General features: G+C 55.6%; 2 protein-coding genes and 2 non-coding genes across 8 annotated transcripts in view; 2 read left to right on the top strand and 2 right to left on the bottom strand.

Annotated features, from left to right (window-relative positions):
* Positions 1 to 5930: 5930 nt before the first annotated feature.
* On the top strand, positions 5931 to 6002 carry TRNAH-GUG. Its single transcript has one exon. It is a non-coding gene; the product is annotated as a tRNA-His (tRNA).
* Positions 6003 to 6876: 874 nt separating this feature from the next.
* On the bottom strand, positions 6877 to 6948 carry TRNAH-GUG. Its single transcript has one exon. It is a non-coding gene; the product is annotated as a tRNA-His (tRNA).
* A 523-nt stretch (positions 6949 to 7471) lies between these two features.
* On the top strand, positions 7472 to 17815 carry LOC116450412 (sodium/nucleoside cotransporter 1-like). 3 transcript variants are annotated; one of them, XM_032122879.1, is made up of 20 exons: positions 7472 to 7798; positions 8674 to 8796; positions 9367 to 9497; positions 9572 to 9666; positions 10008 to 10099; positions 10491 to 10680; positions 11039 to 11180; positions 11952 to 12065; positions 12446 to 12523; positions 12856 to 12936; positions 13277 to 13357; positions 13497 to 13622; positions 14805 to 14935; positions 15144 to 15312; positions 15508 to 15705; positions 16170 to 16251; positions 16731 to 16829; positions 17282 to 17393; positions 17487 to 17612; positions 17701 to 17815. In XM_032122879.1, exons 3-19 carry the CDS (start codon positions 9429 to 9431, stop codon positions 17608 to 17610), a joined length of 1983 nt encoding a protein of 660 aa, XP_031978770.1. In that variant the 5' UTR covers positions 7472 to 7798; positions 8674 to 8796; positions 9367 to 9428; the 3' UTR covers positions 17611 to 17612; positions 17701 to 17815. The 3 variants fall into 3 exon arrangements, with proteins under 3 accessions (XP_031978770.1, XP_031978771.1, XP_031978769.1); XM_032122878.1 differs by having other exon boundaries at positions 7478 to 7798; positions 17487 to 17815; XM_032122880.1 differs by lacking the exon at positions 15508 to 15705 and having other exon boundaries at positions 7474 to 7798; positions 17487 to 17815.
* Positions 17816 to 18077: 262 nt separating this feature from the next.
* ALPK3 (alpha kinase 3) overlaps positions 18078 to 19770 on the bottom strand; it is a 33321-nt gene continuing 31628 nt past the window's right edge. For 2 of the 3 annotated variants that reach the window (XM_032122876.1, XM_032122877.1), the window contains exon 13: positions 19348 to 19669. In XM_032122876.1, the coding sequence (XP_031978767.1) occupies positions 19348 to 19669 (322 nt within the window). Of the gene's footprint in view, positions 19670 to 19770 lie in introns of all 3 variants that reach the window. The other variant, XM_032122875.1, reaches the window with a different exon arrangement.

Raw genomic sequence — 19770 nt, 5'->3', positions numbered from 1 at the left:
CCATGAATACATATTAAATACAAGGACTGGCACAAGGAGCCTTGTGAGTCTTTAGAGGCAGGGATCATGTCCAGGGGAAGTGTTGCTACACATTTGCACCAGGAGACCAACAAAGCCTGGGCAGGATATGCCCAAAGCATGTGTCTTTACCAAATGGAGTGAATTTCTGCAGGCACTTTTTGCAGCTCCCCAACCTTTCTGTAAAAAAAAATCACTATGCAGTTGATAGTATAATTGAAGCAATGCTAATTGACCAAAAGAAGAGATGACAACTTGCTGAAAGACATCTGCCAGCTTGGAGCCAGATCCATCGGTCATCCCCTCAGCCATGCCAATCCTGGTCCCTGCCTCTGCTCTTGGTGCTGACAGCCCTCTGCACATCACAACCCCAAGTGTCACAACTGCTCTGTGGTGTGATCCGTTATGTCATTAACAATTTGATGAGGTGTAGAGAACCGTGGGGAACTTAATTTCCACAGGTTCAGGTGCAGCACCCTGGAGACAGGCCAGTAAGAAAGCTGGGTGACAAGAGATGAGGGAAAAATGACTGTAGGTCTGACACCCAGAGGGTAAGAAACACTTCTTTCACTGACAAATGCCAGGTCTGAGGGAAATTTCCAAGCAGCCGTTATGTAAACTCTTTGATGTTATTCTTTTTTTCCTGCAAGATCATTTGTGTGGGCTCAAGTCCCAGTGAGCTGAATTCTCCCCACTCAGCTCCCATGGGGACAGGGAAACTGAGACACAGGAGCTTTCCTGCAGCAAAACAAGGATCATGGCCGGGGAACCTCATGACAGATGCTGGCTGGGTGGCAACAGCTCTATTATATCATGCAAATTGCATCGCCTCACCCAGCCACCTGCTTCCACACTGCTGGCCAGGTGGATGCTCTTAGGGCTTCAACCGTAGCACAAATTCTGTCCCTTCATTGCTGGCCCTCCATGGGGTTTTATTTGCTTCTACCAAAGGGTTTGACCCTGCAAGGGCAAAGCAGTGTCCAGCTGGGATAAAATGCCTGAATCCCTCTTCTGAGTGAACAAAGGAAGCGGGACCAGCTGGGAGAGCATGCATCTGAACTCAATAGCGAGTGGTAAAGTGGAATTGATTGGAGCCGCCTGCACTCATCGATCTGAGGCTGAGCAAACTAAGGAGCTGGAGCATTTGCAGCTCAATCAGAGCAACATGCGGGTGGGGCCTGTGCTGTGGGGCTGGCAGGGGACCTGAGTGCCCCAGGAAGGGGTTAATGGTGGGTTTGATTAATCCAGCTGCAACAGCCACGATCACACAGCTGCGTCCTTCTCCAGACAGACTCACACTAACTTTACATTGCCTGTGGGGTGTGAACCACCCCTGATATCCCCTTATATCTCTTAATTGGGCTGTCATCAGCCATCAGGAAGATGGGCTTAGTGGACAAGGGTAAAACAGCGGCCATTCCTCCCACAGAGAGGGGATCAATTGCAGTTGCCACCAGTCCAGTTTCTCTGAAGGGGCTGAGAGGCAGAAAATGAAGGTGAATTCAGAGACAAGTGCAAGAGGTGGAGAGGTGAGGGCTGGCAGGCTGCCTGGCAGCTCATGGTGGCCTGTTTTCTGCCCATTCAGCAGCACAAAGCCGGGTTAAGAGGTGGCTATGTGGAGGCAATAAATCCCTGCAGCAGGAGGAGGCTCCTGCTGTGCACAGACAAAGGCGGAGTGAGAGCTGGAGCTGGAAGCTGGAATCAGTCAGGGCACACACAGACATGTGGCAGCATTTATTTAGGGCTGCAGGATGGTTCTCCTCTGGGGCACTTTCCTCTGTTCCATCTTCAGCAGGATGCTGGACACACAAGGAAAGGGCTCCAGAGGCTGCTCTGCTCTGTGCTCCCTGGGTTTTGGACAGGACAGCTTTGGTAAATCCTTGCTCCACACATTTTGGGTACCATTTTCTTTGATTTCTGAGCATTGGAGCCAGGCAAGGGGATCCCAAAATATAACCAAGCAGAAAATCAGTCTGTTATATCCTGTTTGTCTTCCCTTCCCATTTTCTCACTAGCAGACTGTAAAATGTCCTTTGAAGTTCAGGCTTTGGAAGAACCAGGACCCACCTCATGTGCTGTTGTGGGCTCATAAAGCCTCTGGAGAGCATCACAGCTGAACACTCATGTCAAGAAATGCTCAAGTCCTTCTCTTTCAGTTCTTGGTGCATGTCTCATGAGGTACAACCATGGAATGGTTTGGGTTGGAAGGATCCTTAAAGCTTATCTCGATCCACTCCCTGCCATGGGCAGGGACGCCTTCCACTGTCCCAGGTTGCTCCAAGACCTGTCCAGCCTGGCCTGGAACACTTCCTGGGATGGGGCAGCCACAGCTTCTCTGGGCAACCTGTGCCAGGGCCTCACCTCCCTCATGGCCAGGAATTTTTTTCCAATATCCCATCTAACCTTGTCCTCTGTCAGGTTGCAGCCATTCCCCCTTGTCCTGTTACTCCAGGCCCTTGTCCAAAGTCCCTCTCCAGCTCTCTTGGTGCCCCTTTAGGCACTGGAAGGGGCTCTGAGGTCTCACTGGAGCCTTCTCTTCTCCAGGCTGAGGTCCCCACTTCTCCCAGCCTGGCTCCAGAGCAGAAGGGCTCCAGCCCTTGGAGCATCTGTGGCCCTAGAAGAGGATGGTGGGGACAGTATGAGGTCAGGTTGATTGCAATTGTTTCCCAGTTCAGGTGTTTTGTCCTTCACTCCTAAAACCCACCCAGACCTTCACCTTCAAATCATCACAGCCCCAGAACCTTTCCCTGCTCTTGCTCCAGTATCCAGCTCTGCCCCAGCAGTGCCTATGGGTATGGGAATATGGGATGTTGGGCTCGATGGTAGAGTTGCTCTGATTTCCTTAGGAAGGAAGGTGGGATTTCAGCAGTAGAGCAATTTCTGAATTGGATTTATTGGCCTCTGAACAGCCAGAGAGGACAGCATTGACCTGCACCACTGCTTTTTCATCACCAGTAAAACACAGAGCGCCTCCTCACAGCACTGGCATCCATCCTGCCTCCCCAGCACCAGGGCTGCTTTAGCAATCCACGAGAAAAAGAGGAGGTGGTGGGGATCCCTCTACCTCCCATCTGCCTTCCTGAGACTGGGAAAGGAGGCCAGGGGCTGCCTCCATGAGGGAACAGCTGGAGAGGCCACTCAAGGGGCAGAGCAGCCAAGGCAGCCGTGCAGTGATGAATTGCTCTTGTCCCTGTGCCAGCTGCAAGATTTATATTTGTGCCACAGAGTGGCAACGTCTGGGTGCAGCAGCACTCTCTGCCTGGCTGCACCAGTGTTTTGACATTCCAGGCACCTTTAAAATCCCTCTGAATGCAACCCACAGGCATCAGAGGGCTCAGAGAAAAGACATCGAGGGACAGAGCAGGGTGGGAAGAGCAGAGGAGCCTGCCTGGAGCAGCCATCCTGCCCGGGCACTGAGCAGCCTGAAGGGATCAGGTTACCCAGTAGACAGATGGGTCCCTCAATGCTCCCACAAGCTCGTCTCTTTTCCTCCATGCTGTGCAAGCACATCCTGGCAGGTCCAAACCACCCGGACAAAAAAGCACATGGCAAAGGGCGGTTGGGGCCCTGACAACCTGGCACGGTTTCCTTAGGATCCCAGTTCTGTTGGGGAGGGCAGCCTATGGCAGAAAGTTGAGCTGGGACAGGCCACCACCAGCGATGGGTGGCAGCAGCTTCTTGCTCCCTCCTTCTCATCCACAGCCGGTAACTTATCTGTGTCCTCTCGCACCTCCCTGCTTACTTCCATGTTTGGCCGACTCCCCTGTATTGCTGCAGTGTTATCTCAGCCATGCCTGTTCCAGCAGTTGAGGTCATTGTAATTCTGCCAACTTCCACATTCTAGAAACATCTGCCAAGCATCCAAAGCACGAGCCCTGCTACCTCCTCCATGCCATCAAGGAGCCCACTGTGCCCAGTGCCCAGCATCCTCCCACCCGCCCAAACATGAGCTCTGCATCCTGCCAGGCCAGGAGTTGGGATAAAGGCCATGGTGATACCAGCCTCAGGGGTCCCACTCTGCCTGCCCGTGCAAGTCCCCGAGGAGGAATCCCCTGGTCATCATGTGTGTCACTGTAGGTTCTCTGTCCCCACCAGTCACGGACAGCATGTCCTGCCAGAGCATGCCCCACCATCTCCCATGGGTCCCACCACACCGTCCTGACTCAACACAGCACCTGTCCAGGCCAACATGGAGCTGGGCTTATCCCTTCACCAGTGACATGGTCCAACTCATGGCATTGTGCTAGCGGAGAGGGAGGCACAAGAGATCAGGCACAGGGCAGCACAAGGACCTTTTCCCTTCACAAACTCGTGCCCTGGGATTCAGAGCTTGCAGTGATCCCACCTCTACGACTCAGCTACACCTGTCCTGCAGGTGCCTGGTGGCTGGATTTGTCTCCTTGGTGCAGTCAAGAGGATGATGATGGTGTCAAACTCCTTGGGCATGGGAGGAGAACCACATATCTCCTTCCAGTGTCTCTGTATCCATTTTTTTCCAGCATAAGGACACAGATGGTGACAGGGTTGGACACAGATGAACAAAAGCAGTATCCCTGCAGCCCCATAGGAGGCATGGACTGGGATCTTGGTGCGTGGACAAGAGAGGGAGAAAGGTGACACTGGCAGGACAGTAGCACACGGACACCCAGGTCATTCAAATACCACCAAAGAGACCCCCTTCACTGTCTGCTGGTCAGCCAGTTTGATGTGGGAGAGCATCTCCCACTGCAAAGGCTCCCACCATTGCTGAAGGACCACCGGTGCACAGCAGCAAACTGCTGAGGACAGGACGAGGTGGGCATAGACAAATGGAGGACACAAAAACCCATTCTGTCTTCCTCCACCACTCTGAGCTCGCTCTTTTGGGCTGGTTATGAGCAAGATGAGCTCAGGGTGGCTGGAGCAATTACTTCACAGAGTAATCAAGGTGCACAGGGCATTTCTCTGGTTTCCCCCAAGCCTCAGGAAGACTGATTTAGATTTAGGACTTGCCAGCTGCAGCAGATACACCAGGATGGATGGGGTGCAGGGACATGCCCAGCACGGTTGTAGGGGACCCCTGCCTCTCCCTGCATCCCCTCCCATGGGAAGTGTGTATGTATGACAAGCGATGAGCTCATCCCATGTGAAGGAGATGATGTTTTTGCGACCAGCTCTTCTGAGAGAATGAGTCATACTGCGATGACTCTAAAATATTTTATGTCAAAAAATCTTTTTGATCCCAGGTGTTTGGAATTCTTTGCATATCTGTGAAAATGAAAGGACCTTTAGTACTGGGAGCAGGAAAGCAGCAGCAGTGGTGAGAGCAGTCATTAGCTATTGATATGTGCTTCAGCAGGAGAAACAAGGAGTCTGGCACAGACTGATCCCTGGTACTGTTTCAGGGGCATAAAATCCTTAGTCCCTCTCTTCCTCTCCCATACCTCTGTGCCCAGTCGTTCATTAGTCCTGTGGCTGGGAAAAATTTTACTCTCTGAGAAACACGAAGGGGACCGAGAGGTGAGGTTACAGCTGGGGGAACAGGGTTGCCCTGGGATACACAGGGCTGGGATGAGGGGAGGGGTCAGGATCAGGGTCAGAGCAGGGAGCTGGGCCCAGGGCAGAGGGTGAAGGTGAAGGGGTGAACGCCGCAGCTGGGGTCAGACACGGGGCGAGACTCGGGGCTGGGGCCAGGGAGCGGGAGAGGGTCGTGAGAGCACCGGGACCACGGCAGAGAGAGTGTCCCGGCCCGGGGCCCCCCGGCAGCGCCCGGCCGCGCGCGGGGAACACGGGACGGAGCCGCGGCGCTGCCGCGCGGGAACGCCCGCGGGGGCGGAGCGGGGGGCGCGGAGCGGGGCCGGCCCCGCCGCGCGTCAGCGGCGCAGCACCAAGGGCCGCCGCGCCGCCACGCCCGCCCAGAGCCCCGGTAGCGCGCCGTGATCGTATAGTGGTTAGTACTCTGCGTTGTGGCCGCAGCAACCTCGGTTCGAATCCGAGTCACGGCATCGCCCGGCGGTACCACGGCACACGGGCTCTGCTTTTGCCGGGGCTGTTTCTGCTTTGGTTTATTTCATAATTTAATATCGTTGTTGTCTGTTAGGATTTTGAACTTGTTTTAATTATTTTTCATTTATTTTAATTTTTTTATTTAGTTACTTTCTGTTCATTTATTTATTTTTTTCTGTTTAATATAACTTAAAATTTTCATTTTAGTTTTTTATTTTTACTTTATGTTTTATTCTTATCCTTAATAGTATTTTAATTTATTCTATTTTTAAATTTTATTCATTTATTTACCTTTATGTCATCGAATGTTACTTATAGTTTAGTTTTTTCTATTATATTTTATTTTTATATTTAATTTTATTTTAATAGTTCATTTTATATTATTTTTCAATTTAATTATTTATTTTATTTACTTTTATTTTACCTAGGCTAATTTTATATTTTCTATTATATTTTATTTTTATATTTTATTTTTGCTTAATTTTTAATTCTATTTTTATTCCAATTTTACTCTTACTTTGTACCTCATTCTCTCCTCTCGTCTCCTCTCCTCTTATTTTAAAAATACTACTTTAAAATTTAATTTTATGATTTTGTTTACTATTTCTACTTTTATGTTATTTTCTTCATCTTACGTTGTTTTATTGTTCTCTGTCCCTCCACTCCTTCTCTCTCGGCGCCCGCGGACCCCCCGCGCTGGGCGAGACCAGCCCGGCCCGGCCCCCAAGCCCCGCCGGCAACCGGCAAAAAAAAAAAGAAAGAAAAATGAAGAAAGATGAAATATCGGCGCGACGTGACCAAAAACCGGCAGGCGCGGTGGGCGAGCGAAAAACGGCAAAAGCAGAGCCCGTGTGCCGTGGTACCGCCGGGCGATGCCGTGACTCGGATTCGAACCGAGGTTGCTGCGGCCACAACGCAGAGTACTAACCACTATACGATCACGGCGCGCTACCGGGGCTCTGGGCGGGCGTGGCGGCGCGGCGGCTCTTGGTGCTGCGCCGCTGACGCGCGGCGGGGCGAACCTGTCGGGGTTTCCCCCTTTGTCACCCACATACTGATCTGTGCCACCGCGCCCTCGCCCCTCCCCAACCCTGGGCAGCTTTAGCGGCGGGATTGGTCGAAATCCACAGGGAGAAGGGGCGGAAGTGGCTCGGAGAGCGTTTGTTTACGGGCAGCGCGTGGCACTGAGTGCCCTGAGTGCCCGGTGGTGTCATTAATCACCTATGTCTGAACTGATCCCTGCCAGCCCCGGTTTGGCACACCCGGAGCCACAGCACTTCACCGCTCCCTGTGCAAACAGAGAGCGGGAGGTACCAGTGGGGTGCACAAACCTGGGGATGCGATTCCCACCATCCCGCGTGAAAAGGTGGTTTCGAGCGCACGGTGCAAGGGGGGACATTTTTTCTTGGCTTCCACCCCGTCCTTCTCAGGGACCAGGTGACGTGACTTCACGCCACTGAAGCTTTGGAGGCCACGTGTGCCGCACCCCGGATTTCTTTGGGAAACATTTCCTAGGGTGGGGTAAAAGTTTGGTTTCTACCTTCAGTATCTCTCCTCAAGGCTCATTTTGCCTGGGGGGAAAGTCTCCCGGCTGACCTTTCTTTGGGTGGCACGGTGCCCTGCGCGGCCACGGCGCTGGGCTCCCCCGCACGCCCTCCAGAGCGCCCCGGTGTGAGCCCCGGGAGGAGCCGGGGCGGCCCCGGCGCCGCAGTGCCCAGCCCAGCTCTTTGGACCGAGCTGTTAATGGGTAACCGAGGCATTGGACCGGGAGCTGCGGGGCTGGCGGGACTGGCGGGTGAGTGCGGGGGGACGGCGGGTGCCAGGGCGGGGGAGCCGTGGGGACAGGGAAGGCACGAGGCTACCGGGAATGTGAGGACGCGGGGGATGAGGCCACCGAGAGTGTGAGGGCGTGGGGTGCAGGGACACAGGGCAGAGGGTCCCGTGGCCACGGTGCTCCAGGGGCTGCGGGGGACACGGGACAGGAGTGCGCGGGACGCCGGTACACGGGGGGCAGTGGGGGCAGCCCTCCGCTCCCTCCCTCCCTCATTATCTGCCTGTCCATGTGGTCCCGCCCCTGAGGGGCCGGCAGCCAATGAGCCTGAACCAAAACAAGAGGTTTTGGGGCTGGCGCGGGGACGAGGAGGTGGCAGCAGCCCAGGAGTCCTGGGAGGCACCGAGCCTGGAACCAGGTCACAGCCAGGAACCCGGGGTGGTCCTGGAACTCCGTGAGGTCCAGGAGGGGTCACTGAGAACAGATGGGTCCTGGGGAGTGTCCTTGAAGTGGTGGTGGACTTGGGGAGGGGGGCCCTCCTGATCTCTGCCAGAGTCCTGGGGAGACATCCCTGAGCACCAGGAGCACCAGCGATGTTGGAGGCCTCTGAGGGGGGTGTGAGGTCCTGGGTTCCCACCATGGGCCTGGGTCCTGCCCTGCTGCCGAGGAGCCATGAACCCAGGGACGCATGGGGGCCAGCACGCCCCAGTGGTTCCCCATGGCGGCTCTGTCAGCCTGTGGAGCCCTGGCCACACCACCTTCAGCTGCCATGAGGTCCCATGACAAGGGGGATGTTCTCCAAAACTCCCCACTTTCACCTGTTTCATTTGGGGCTGAGTCTTTCCCTTCAGTGGACACTGCGAGAAACTGGCGATGACCCTGTAATCTCCTCCACACAGACCTCTACAACTCTCCTCAGAGCAAAGACAACCTCTTACTGCCCCTGTCCCCACACAGAAGTGCTTCTGCAGTTGATCACTGCCTTGCCTGCAAGTCTCTGCTCTTCCCTCATCCTTCTCCAGGTAGAGGAACCGGGAGGGTGTCCAAATGGGATGATGCTCCAAGGGTTCCTGCCCTGGCACAACACTGGTCCTTCTGGGTTTGCTGGACCAATTCTCCCCATATGATTCTTCTTTAGGACCAGTCCCTATGCAAATTACCATTCATTCCTACCCCTCATTCCTTCACTGTGTTAATTATCAGCATGAAAGGACCTTCTTCCTCTTACTTGGTTGCACCAAGACCTTTCGATGAGGAAGGATACTTTTTGAAAAATCCATCTTGCAAAGAGGCTCACAGAGGCTGGTGGACACTGTCACCAACTTGGATGAGGAGTACCAGCACTCCCAGCTGCATTCAGTCCTCTCCTATAATTCCTTAGAAGCACATAAAAGACCTCTCCAAAGTTACAAGGAATTCAGCACACCAGCACCATCGCCTGAGGACCCCATAGGATGGTCCCTTGATGCGCTGGGGCAGGACCTGCTCTGAATACTGACTGCAAGGGGCATTCTCCTCTCAGACACCCAAAACTCAAAAGCAGAGTGGGACGTTTGAGCTTCCCCGAGGTGATCCCATCTTTCTCTCCCTAGCCAGCCACTGGGCCCTCCCAGTGCTGTTTCCCTAATGCACTGAAGCAAAGGAACTTCTGGAGATGGAAGGAAATCAGATAACCCTGGCCAGCCTTGAGAAGGGGACAGATAACCCAGCTTTCAGCTTAGAAGTAAGTTCTCTTCCCTTCCCTTCCCTTCCCTTCCCTTCCCTGCACAGGGTGCTCCAGTTAATGATGTTTTCCAGGGAGAGAAGAAACACTATGAGGATTGTGGTGGTCCATGTAGTGAGAGCCAGGAGGAGAGAAGAGAAGGGAAAGGGAGGTTCTCCTCCTACTGCAGGTGGGATAATCTGCACAGATGTGTGAGCTCTGCCAGAGACAAACCTGATTTGGGAGTAGAGTAGGGTGGTATTGAGCACATGGGGGGACGGGACAATGTCTGATGGCTCCATGTGGTCTTGTAGGGTGCCAGTGGCGGGTCTCTGTCCCCGTAGGAGGTGATGATGGGGGTGCTGGGGTTTGTCACTATGGCCCACCTGTACCACCTCCTCCTGCTGGAAGTGCCCGGTGGGAGCCATGGTCAACTGCCAGCTGCAGTTGGGGTGGTTTGGCTTGGCTTGGGCTGATCTTCCACATCCATCTTCTGTGTCTCTCATGTCTCTGGCGTGTGATTCTCCCCAGGAAGGCCCTGCAGCCAGCATCCAAGGCAAAACATTTCTGCAAGGCTCATGCCAAGGTGTTGAGAAGAGTTGTCCTGGGGCTCCTTGGAGTAGGTGAGGACTTCCCAGCACTGAGACTCCACATCCCCACCCCTTTGGCTGGCTGCGCCTCCAGACTCCATGTACTGAATGTGGTCATGTGTGTGCAGGTTGTATCCACTCCCAGCAGCCTCACTGCCCCCTCCTCACCCCATCACTCCTGTCCAGTTCTATCTTCTCCTCACTGTCCCCCTGGCCTTTCTCTACCTGCCCAAAGGGTTTACTGTGCCCCTTTTGCTTCCAGCTGGGGTGGTGCTCTTGAGGTCTCCTCATGCAAAGATGGGATCCTCAAGGGTGGTCAGGGAAGGACATTTGGAGGAAATAAACCTCGTGGTTGGCCCCAGTTAGTTATGAACCCATGATCCTACAGCCCTGATGTTTCTGACCCCCAATGTGCCTTCTCCAGCCTACCTGTGCTACTTCATTGCGGCCTGTTACCTCAACTTCCAGCGAGCCCTTGCCTTGGTGGTCATGACTGCTGTGGTTGTCTTCTTCATCTGCTGGGACATCTTCAAGAAGCACTGTGGGGCAAAGGTTCTGCTGCTCCTCCGCCCCATCGGGAAGTGCTTCCAAAAGTCCTGGCAGTGGCTGAAATGGTGAGTCAGTGTTGGCAGGGCCAGATCCCTCCCAGCAGCTGGGTCCCTTCCCATGGCCCTTGCCAGCACAACCACAGCTGATGGGATCAGGCATGTGCTCTAGTGCCATGCTGGCACCTCACAAATGGCGAGTATGGCCCAGTCTGGGAACCACTTAAAAGCCATGGCAGAGATGTCTTGCTGCTCTGCCTCAGTAGTGTGATGGCTGTTCACACCCCTCGCTTGTGCCTGAGCCCCAGGTTTCTTCAGATACATGGACCTTACAGTGGCAATTCCATCACAATCGGCTCCTGCCCTTTGTGAGCTGCTCTCCCCATGGAGACACAGTCTTGCTGACAGTCTGGGGTTTCCTCTGCAGGCTCCTGTGGGTGGCCCTCCTGGCAGGCCTGATTGTGTGGCTGGCTTTGGACCCTGGCAGAAACCCAGAGCAGCTCATCTCATTAGGTGGCTTCTGCTTTTTGGTGCTGTTCCTGTTTGCCTGCTCCAAGCACCACAGTGCGGTACGTGTTTCAGGTGTGACTTGGCCATTCGTCCCCTTGCAGGAGGTGGCCACCCAGCACTGGAGAACAAGCACTTCATTCCCCCTGGCATCCCCTTCTCTGGAGGAAGCAGAAGCCCAGCAGAGCTGAGCCGAGCTGGGCACAGCCTGGGGAGCTGAACTGGTTGGGTGGGTGGACCCCAAAGCCACCTCACTGCTCTTCTTTGCATTGCTCTCCTTCCCAACCCAGGGCTCCCCTACGTTGCCTCTGCCCTGTTTTCTGCCATGTCCCTCATGGTGGGTCAGACCTAGAAACCCAGCACCAGACCCACGCCTGAGCTTCAGGTGCTGTGGGTGGAGGGTGGGCCTGAGTTTCAGGTGCCTTGGGGGCCTGAAACGGTCAGAAATGATTGAAGTCCCAGTGGTTTCCAGCCCAAACTGCTGCAATGCTTTGGCAGTCCCTTCATCCTGCTCCTCCAAAGGGTTATTGAACAGCCAGTTTCAGTCTAGCAGGTCTGTGCTACCAGTCATCATAAAGTCTTTGTGCTTGTCTCCTGGGTCAGCCTAGAAGGTTATGTTCCAGCCAGTTCCAGAGTCCCACCAACTCATTTCTGGCTCTGTCACCAACCCATGTTTGCCGGTTTTTGTGATACTTTATCAGTCTCCCCATGACCTTCACCCAGGGCACTGTGTGGTGTTTGCCACGTGCTGCTGTTGCAGCAGCTGGAAACCAGAGGGGGAAGCCTGTAGGCCTTGACAACATTTCAGCTCCTGTTCTGCTTTTTGTCCCCAGGTGTCCTGGAGAGCCGTTTTCTGGGGTCTTGGTTTAGAGTTCTTACTTGGACTATTCATCCTCCGAACGACTCCCGGCACTCAAGCTTTCCAATGGCTGGGAGACCAGATCCAGGTACTGCATCTACTCATCCCATCCTGTGCTTGCACCCTACGATTAACAGGAAAAGCTGAGTGTGGTATGGGGAGGGGACATGGCAGGGATTGCATGCTCACAGACACTTTTGTTCAGGACTGGAGGGAAGCCAACTCTTCCCTGGTTTTCTGCAGCAGCCCAGAGCCCTCGGTGTGCTCTCACTTGCAGGCTATAGCAGAGCCCTGTGGCTTTGGGAAAGCCCAACAGTATCCCCATCTGAGGTCTCAGAGAGTCATTCTCCGGTGTGCAGTGAAGGGAGGTGTGGGACTGGGGGCACAGCCCCTCACTAGGCAGAATGAGATACCAGGGAAGGACCTGATGTAGATCTCTGTCCTACTGTGTAACTTCTTCCCTTGCAGTACTTCCTGGGCTACACCACAGCTGGCTCCAGCTTTGTCTTTGGGAACACACTGATTGAAGAAGTCTTTGCCTTCCAGGTCAGCCAGGGAATGGGGCGTGGGGAGGTTTTCTTCTGGTCTGGCTCTTTGCTGGGTCCTGGAGAGCGGAGAGCTAAATGCAGCCAGATCTGCTGCAGTAGAGCTCAACCATCTCAGAGACGGATCTTCCTCAGCTGTGTTATCCACCTGTGGACTTCCTCAGTGCCATGGAGGGTTTTCACTGGTCCCTGTCCCTCCTGCCAGCCCAGCTGGGCATTGTGGCACCCAGTAGTGTTGGCTGGCTGTGCAGTACCACATCCTGCCCAGCCTGGTGCCCATGGGTGCCGGGATGTGTGGCTCAGCTCTCCTTTAACCCTTTGCCTTGCCTGCAGACCCTGCCCATCATTGTTTTCTTCAGCTGTGTGATGTCCATCCTCTACTACCTCGGTGTCATGCAGTGGCTTATTCTCAAGGTAGGGCCTCACTCCTAGATCTGAGATGGCAGTGGAAAGGAGAGGAACCTGTTGGGTTCTCTGTCTACTACGGTCAGCTGAGAGATGTCCCAGGAAATTTGTCATGGTACTAATTTGGGGTGATTTGTCCTGCTTAAAAGAATAGGCACAAACCCCCTCTTTCTAGCGTGTCCTTCTCAGAAAGCCGAAAAACCAGAACCCTAGAGCTGACGTTTCTACCAAGTCTGGGGGTGCTTCCCAGGATCACCTCCGTGCAGGGGCCAAACAGTGCCTGGCTTCATGGGTATGGTGGCAGGGTGCCAGGAGCCTCTGTCAACACAGTGCCCGTGTCTTTCTCCAGATCTCCTGGCTGCTTCAAGTCTCAATGGGCACCACTCCCACCGAGACTCTCAGTGTGGCAGGGAACATTTTCGTGGGACAGGTAAGGTCCTGGGCAGCAGATCCAGCTCCTCAGTGCTTGCAGCTGAGCCTGCCCTGGAGAAAGGGTCTTCTCCCTCCCTATGAGATCTGTGTCCCTGTGTGGCCCCATCCCAAGGACAGCAGGGTTTTCTCTTCCACAGACCGAAGCCCCGCTGCTCATCCGCCCATACCTCACAGACATGACCCTGTCCGAAATCCATGCTGTGATGACTGGTGGCTTTTCCACCATCGCAGGCAGCGTGATGGGTGCCTACATATCCTTTGGGGTGAGTGCACGAGCAGTTGGATCCACATGCTCCCTGCTACAGGGTCCTGACATGCAAGAACTGCCCTGGACTTGAGGATGAGAGAAGACCCCCAGCAGGTGCTCCATGGTCCCCTTCCATAAGCAGGATGAGAGCAGGATGTCTAGACTCACCTTGTCCCAAAGACACCCCATCCAGCCTCACCTTTGCTGTCCTGGCCAGAACCCCAGAGCCCTGCCAGGTAGAAGGCAGTGCTATGGGACCCCTACCGTGTGTCCCTGCACAGAATCATGGGATAATATAGCCTGGAAAGACCCTCTGGGAAGGTCTCTGGTCTGGCCTCCTGCCAACTGAGATCATGGCAACTGAGGGGATGCCTGGGGCCTTGTCCAGGTTGGTGGTGAGCATCCCACGGATGGAGATCTCTCCCAGCCTCTCTGGTTTCCCCCGCAGGTGCCTCAGTCACAAGAAGCAAATTTTCCTTATATCCAACTCAAACTGTGCCTGTGATTCTCACCTTTTCACTAAGTATCACTGAGTAGTGTCTTCCCTCCAACCCCTTTTTAAACAGAACCAGCAATACCCACCCCCCTCCCTCTTTTTGCCCAACTGAACAATCCCTGCTGCTCCAGCATCCCCTGGGCACTCCTGGCCCCAACCCCCCAGGGTCCAGAGCACTGATGCGTCTCCAGTTCATCAGTGCTCTAAATAAACCTTCCCCTTAACCTGCTGCCTGAGCTCCTGCTATTTAAACATTAATTAGTCTCCTTAAATGGGGAACCAAGGGTAGAAGGTCAGAGAAATGAGACATTGCCAGGGTAGGGGTGAGGCTGGGAGCTTGGCCCTTTTTCAGCAGGTAGAAGTTCGCAGTGTTACACAACCTATTGCTCTGATACCAGTAAAAAGGGACAAGGAAGGGGCAAGAGCCATTATGATTAAATCAAATAGCAGGAGAGATTAACATCACCAAGGGTACGATCACTGCAGCTCCAGCAATGCTTCCATGCAGGCGAGCTGCCCCATGTGCATGGCTGCTTAGCTGGGAAAACCAGCCAATTTTCCCACCCTGAGCAAGTGGAGAGCCCTGAACTGCTCTGAGTGTCACTGGCTGACACCAGGCACGTGCTGGGATGCCCTGGGGTGGCAGGTCACGGGGTGCAGCCTTGTGCAGAGGTGCCTATGCCCCTGGTCTGCACGTTGCAGATCGATGCAGCGTCCCTGATCGCAGCTTCTGTGATGGCTGCGCCCTGCGCCCTCGCCATGGCCAAACTCGTCTACCCTGAAGTGGAGGAGTCCAAGTTCAAGGGCAAAGCAAGCATCCGCCTCTCCAGTGGGTGAGTGTGAGGAGAGGGGCAGTGGAGTGGGGCTGCATGTGTCCTTCCAGTGCAGGGAAGCCATGGGGGCACTTTGGGGCACAAGTGGACACTGCAGGTGGCCCAAGGCTGGGAGAGCCTGTTGTGTGCACACATCCATGGAGTGAGCGCTGACCTGGCATGGGGGATGCCCAGCCAGATGAGTACATTGGGGTCTTTTTCCATGCAGGGAAGAGCAGAACATCCTGGAAGCTGCTAGCAATGGGGCTGCCGCCTCCGTGGGTCTCGTGGCCAACATTGCAGCCAACCTCATCGCCTTCTTGGCCGTGCTGGAGTTTACCAACGCTACCCTCCGCTGGTTAGGGGAGATGGTAGACATTGAAGGTCTTACCTTCCAGGTATCCCTAGGAGCAGACCCATGGTCTGGGCTGCCAGATCCTGCATCCCCCACCCATCCCCACCTTTGCCTGCTGCCTCAGTGGGCTGCTGAGACCCTTGCTGGGTTTTTGGCAAGTGCTGGCAGCGGATGTCCAATCCGGGGGCTGTGCAGAAGGTCAGCTCTGAGTCATTCCCTTCTGGGACGCTTTTCCCAGGTGATCTGCTCCTACATCCTCATGCCTGTGGCCTTTCTCATGGGGGCAGACTGGGCAGACTCACCGCTGGTGGCTGAGCTCCTGGGGATCAAGATCTTCCTGAATGAGTTTGTGGCATACCAGCAGCTGGCCACGTACAAGAAGAACCGTCTGATGGGCCTGGAGGAGTGGGATGGGAACCGGAAGCAGTGGATATCTGTGAGGGACACCTCCCACCCTGCCAGGCACAGGGCAGGGATGGAGCCAGCTGGAATGGGGCATGGGACCTGGCTAGGCAGATGGGGGGTGGGCAGGCAGAGGACCATAGAACCATTTAGTTTGGAAAAGTCCTCTAAGATCATTGAATCAGGCTGATGGTGTTGGGAGTGGAGGGGCACCTATGGCCAGCTAGACTTGGATGTTTGCTAATGGCTGGCTGTGGGAGAAAGGAGTCAGTGAAGCCCTTTCTCATTTATCCTGCTCCTTGATGGGATGGATCATGGTGCTACAGGGCCCCTTGTCCCCCCAGCTGTTCACCCCTGCTCCCAAAAATAGCTGAAGGAGAAGGGGTTGGGGTGGGGGACTTCTCCTCTATCATGTCTGTCTGGGAGCTCCAATATGGTGCTCAACTCTGGGGTTGCTCTTGGGCAGAGGTGACCATCCCCTGCTGCTGTGCCTTCCAGGAGCGAGCCGAGAGCATCACCACCTTTGCCCTCTGTGGATTCGCCAACTTCAGCTCAATTGGCATCACTCTGGGAGGCCTGGGTGAGTGTGACCCATGTCCTGGGTGCCTGGGCACAAGTGAGGGGGATCCTGGGCCAGGAATTTGTTGCCCTCAAGCCTCCATGTTTGGTGTCTGCCAGATAAGAAACAGGATTTGCATGAGGTAACCGGGATGATTTTGCTCTGCACCCATGTGCAAGAGCACATGCATGTTACCCCAAGCCTGGGTGTCACCCAGCCACAGGGCGAAGAGCAGAAAGACTCCAGTGCTGGGAGTGCTCAGGGCTCTGGTGGATCACCCACAGGTACAGGGTGGGCACAGTGCTCTGCCAGGACGGGCAGATAATGCACTGGGTGCTAGCTGGGATCACCACGCCCTCTAGACAGCAGGAATTGGGCTGGGCAGGGCACTATGTGGCAGAGCCAGCTTGGGACTGAAGACATGTCCCCATCTGTCCCCAGCCCAGTGTAAAGCCAGAGGAAGGGTCTGACTCACCCCACTGTCTGTTTTGCCCCCACAGCCTCCATGGTGCCCCAGCGCAAGAGTGACCTTGCCTCCGTGGTGCTGCGGGCCCTGCTCACTGGCATCTGCGTCTCCATGCTCAATGCCTGCCTGGCAGGTAGGTCTCTGCCCACTGCCAGTGGGGCCAGAGAGATCCAGGGAGGGACAGGCACAGGGCTGAAGACCCCGTAAGTGCAGGGTTCAGGGATGGAGGTGGATGGCCTGTCCCCCCAAGGCTCTGCCAGAGCCTCCAAACCCTGCTCTCCCCTCGTGGCTCTGCCAAGGGCTGCCCAAGCCCAACAGCTCTTCTGGGGCCCCTCATCCTCCTCTGGGCTGGAACATTTCAAGGGCAACTTTTGGAGTATTTCACGGAGCTCCCTGAAGTCTTGGGGGGTGATGTGGGATGGCTCATGGGACCTGCACGGGCCCAGGTACAGGATTTGCAAGCAGGTATAGTCAGGGTGTGGGATTTGTGAGCAGGCATGGGGTACAGGACTCACAGCTTGCTTGGGGTGTGGGATTTGGATCCATGGTCACACTTAAGTCCCAGTAGAAGACCTTGTCCCCCAGGTCTCCTCCACGTGCCAACAGAGGTGGGTGACTGCGCAATGTTCTTCAGCACCACCAACTTCAGCTCAACCAGCTACACCATGTACACCTGCTGTAAGCAGCTCTCTGCCAGGTGGGTGTGAAGGGCCCCAGAGCCATCTGGTCCTGCTCAAGGACCCAGGTGGTGAGGCAGCAGCTTGTCCTGACCCTGTGTCTCTCCTTCCAGCTCAGTGCTCCAGAACGGGACACTCTCCTTCACTGGATCCTGGGCTGAGCAGGCAGAGAGCATTCTTTGGCTCACAGAGTGCTGCGGGCACTACAACCACACGTCCTGTGCATGGACAACCTAGAGGTGGGGGAACACCAGGACCTGCAAGGCCTATCCCCAAAGGTAGAAGAAACCCCAAAGAAACCTGAGCATTTGGTCTTCTCCACTCCAGTGCTGGCGGACAGCTGTGTGCACCTTGCAGCCTGCACCCTTAGCTGCTGGCCCCGTGGACACAAGGGAACAGCTCCCAAATAAATTATGGCAACCCTTGTGTGCTTGCCCTCAGACCCCTTCTGGCCCCTGACTGTGGCTGTCCCACACAGCACAAGGTCCTTTGCTGTGGCTGCATCCTGTGCCCGCTGCAGACCTCGCAAGCTGAGCCCCTGTCTGCTGCCAGCCTTAGGCTCTGGGCCCAGCCACCATCTTTTCCCCCACGGGGCATGGATGGGGTAAAGCCAGTGCTTGAAGATGTTTCCTTCTCCCAAATACAAAGCCAACCCATCCCACTGTACTTGGGTGCACCTTTCCCAGAGGGACCACAGCGCCAGGGAACAGGCCAGTCCTTCTCGCTTTATTGCACTCGAGAGCACCCAGGCGCCAAGGCAGCCACATTATGTACACTGGTATTTTACAGTCACCCAACGATGAAGGACCAGGAGTCCAGAGCACGCCACGCTCCCAGCCCAGCCCCTTCCCTCCATCAGGCTGCACCGAGCCACCGCTTGGGACCCCACCCTGCAGGGTAGTGTCACTGGCACCCAGCACCCTCCTGCAATGCCCCAAGGAAGAGGATGCTCTGCACAGTGATGGAGCAGACAGTTCCTGTGCCTGTCCATCACTGCCTTGAGCCAGGGGTAGCAGGATTTGGAGTGGGTACCGCCAGCTGTCACTGGAGTCCAGCCTGTGCCAAGGAGGGGTGATGCTAAGCACCAGATTGTGCTGTGGGGCTGGGGCATACAGGATCTATGTATGGCACGGAGGCAAGGAGGAGCGTGTCCTGTGGGCTACACACCCCCACGTGCCACGGCAGATCCTGGTATGGAGGGGAAGTCGCTCCTTTGTCCTGCTCCCAGGTATCCCATGTGAGGTAGAGCATCCTTACCATAGCACTGGCCACCATCCAGAGCAGCACGGCTGCCCTCAGCAGCCACCCAGCAACAGGGTGGGAGACTTCCCTGGGATGCAGGGGAGAGCAGGAGTGCAAAACCCCATCCCTATGCAGCAGCTGGTACCAGTGCAAGCACCCCGCCCTGGGACCAGCCAACACTCCAGAGCCCTGCACCATAGCAGAGGAGCCCTGCAGTGACTGCTGGAGCCCTCTGCAGGAAAAAGGGGGTGCCAGGGCACAGGGGACAGCCTGGGCACTGGTGGGATTCTCATCCTTGACAGTGCTGGCAAGGCTTGGCCCGGTCGCTTTATGGGGACACAGAGAGGGACATGAGGTGCTGGGAGCCAGGAGGGTGTCCAGGACTCCCAGTTTGCTGGGGAGCCAGGCAGGGACATGGTGCCTGCCAAGCCCGAGCAAGCAGCTCTGCCCCTGCCTTAAGGAAGGCCTACGGAAAGTTGAGAGAGGAAAGCGAGTCCGAGCGTGGAGAGGCACACGGCCCCACAGGCTCCCCACAGCAGCAGCAGTAGAGGTACTGGGGAGGTGGCCCATGGCTCACAGCTCCCGCAGCCCTGGCCCAGCTGCTCACAAATTAGCACACACCACACAATGCAAGCGCTGCAGGCTGGGCAGGAGCCCCACAGAGAAGGCCACTGCCAGGGTCTTCCCCTTCCCACAATGGTCATGTGGGGGTCCCAGCTGCAGCAGCTCTGACTACTGCGGGCAGCCAGCTCTGTTGCTCTCTCCTGACCTGGGTTTGGAGGCTGTTGGGGCCTCCCCTGTTTCTGCAGCTCTCCGGGAGCTCTTGGGGCTCACAGCAGCCTTGCGGGTGCCCTGAGGACTTGTCAACACCTTCTTCTGGAGCTGGGGGCTGGACTGGGCAGATTTCCTGCCCAGACAGGGACTCTTGGAGCCCTTGGGCTTGGCTGGCTCCAGCATCTTCAGGCCCAGGATGCTGCAGTAATGATTGCACCTGTGAGTGGCCGGGAATTGCTCCAGCAGAGAGGGGAAGCAGCTCTCCTTCAGCCCCTGGTACCTGCCAACACAGCCATCCTCAGCTCCCGCTTTGCACCAGGAGATGTCCCAGCAGAGCAGGGAGGCAAGGATGGAGCCTGACCACCATGGCCCTCGCCAGGT

Source organism: Corvus moneduloides, chromosome 13 (assembly GCF_009650955.1).
Source record: "Corvus moneduloides isolate bCorMon1 chromosome 13, bCorMon1.pri, whole genome shotgun sequence".
In the NCBI taxonomy this organism is placed as follows: Eukaryota; Metazoa; Chordata; class Aves; order Passeriformes; family Corvidae; genus Corvus; species Corvus moneduloides.
The sequence above is the reverse complement of the archived record's forward strand: the minus strand, read 5'-3'. Positions and strand labels throughout refer to the sequence as shown.

Excerpts from the sequence above, each read along its gene's own strand:
- LOC116450412 (XM_032122879.1), top strand. The coding sequence starts at position 9,429 with ATGGAAGGAAATCAGATAACCCTGGCCAGCCTTGAGAAGGGGACAGAT. Across the intron at positions 9,667-10,007 it reads AGGTTCTCCTCCTACTGCAG|GAAGGCCCTGCAGCCAGCAT; the intron begins GTGGGATAATCT and ends GATTCTCCCCAG. Across the intron at positions 13,623-14,804 it reads GTGCCTACATATCCTTTGGG|ATCGATGCAGCGTCCCTGAT; the intron begins GTGAGTGCACGA and ends TGCACGTTGCAG.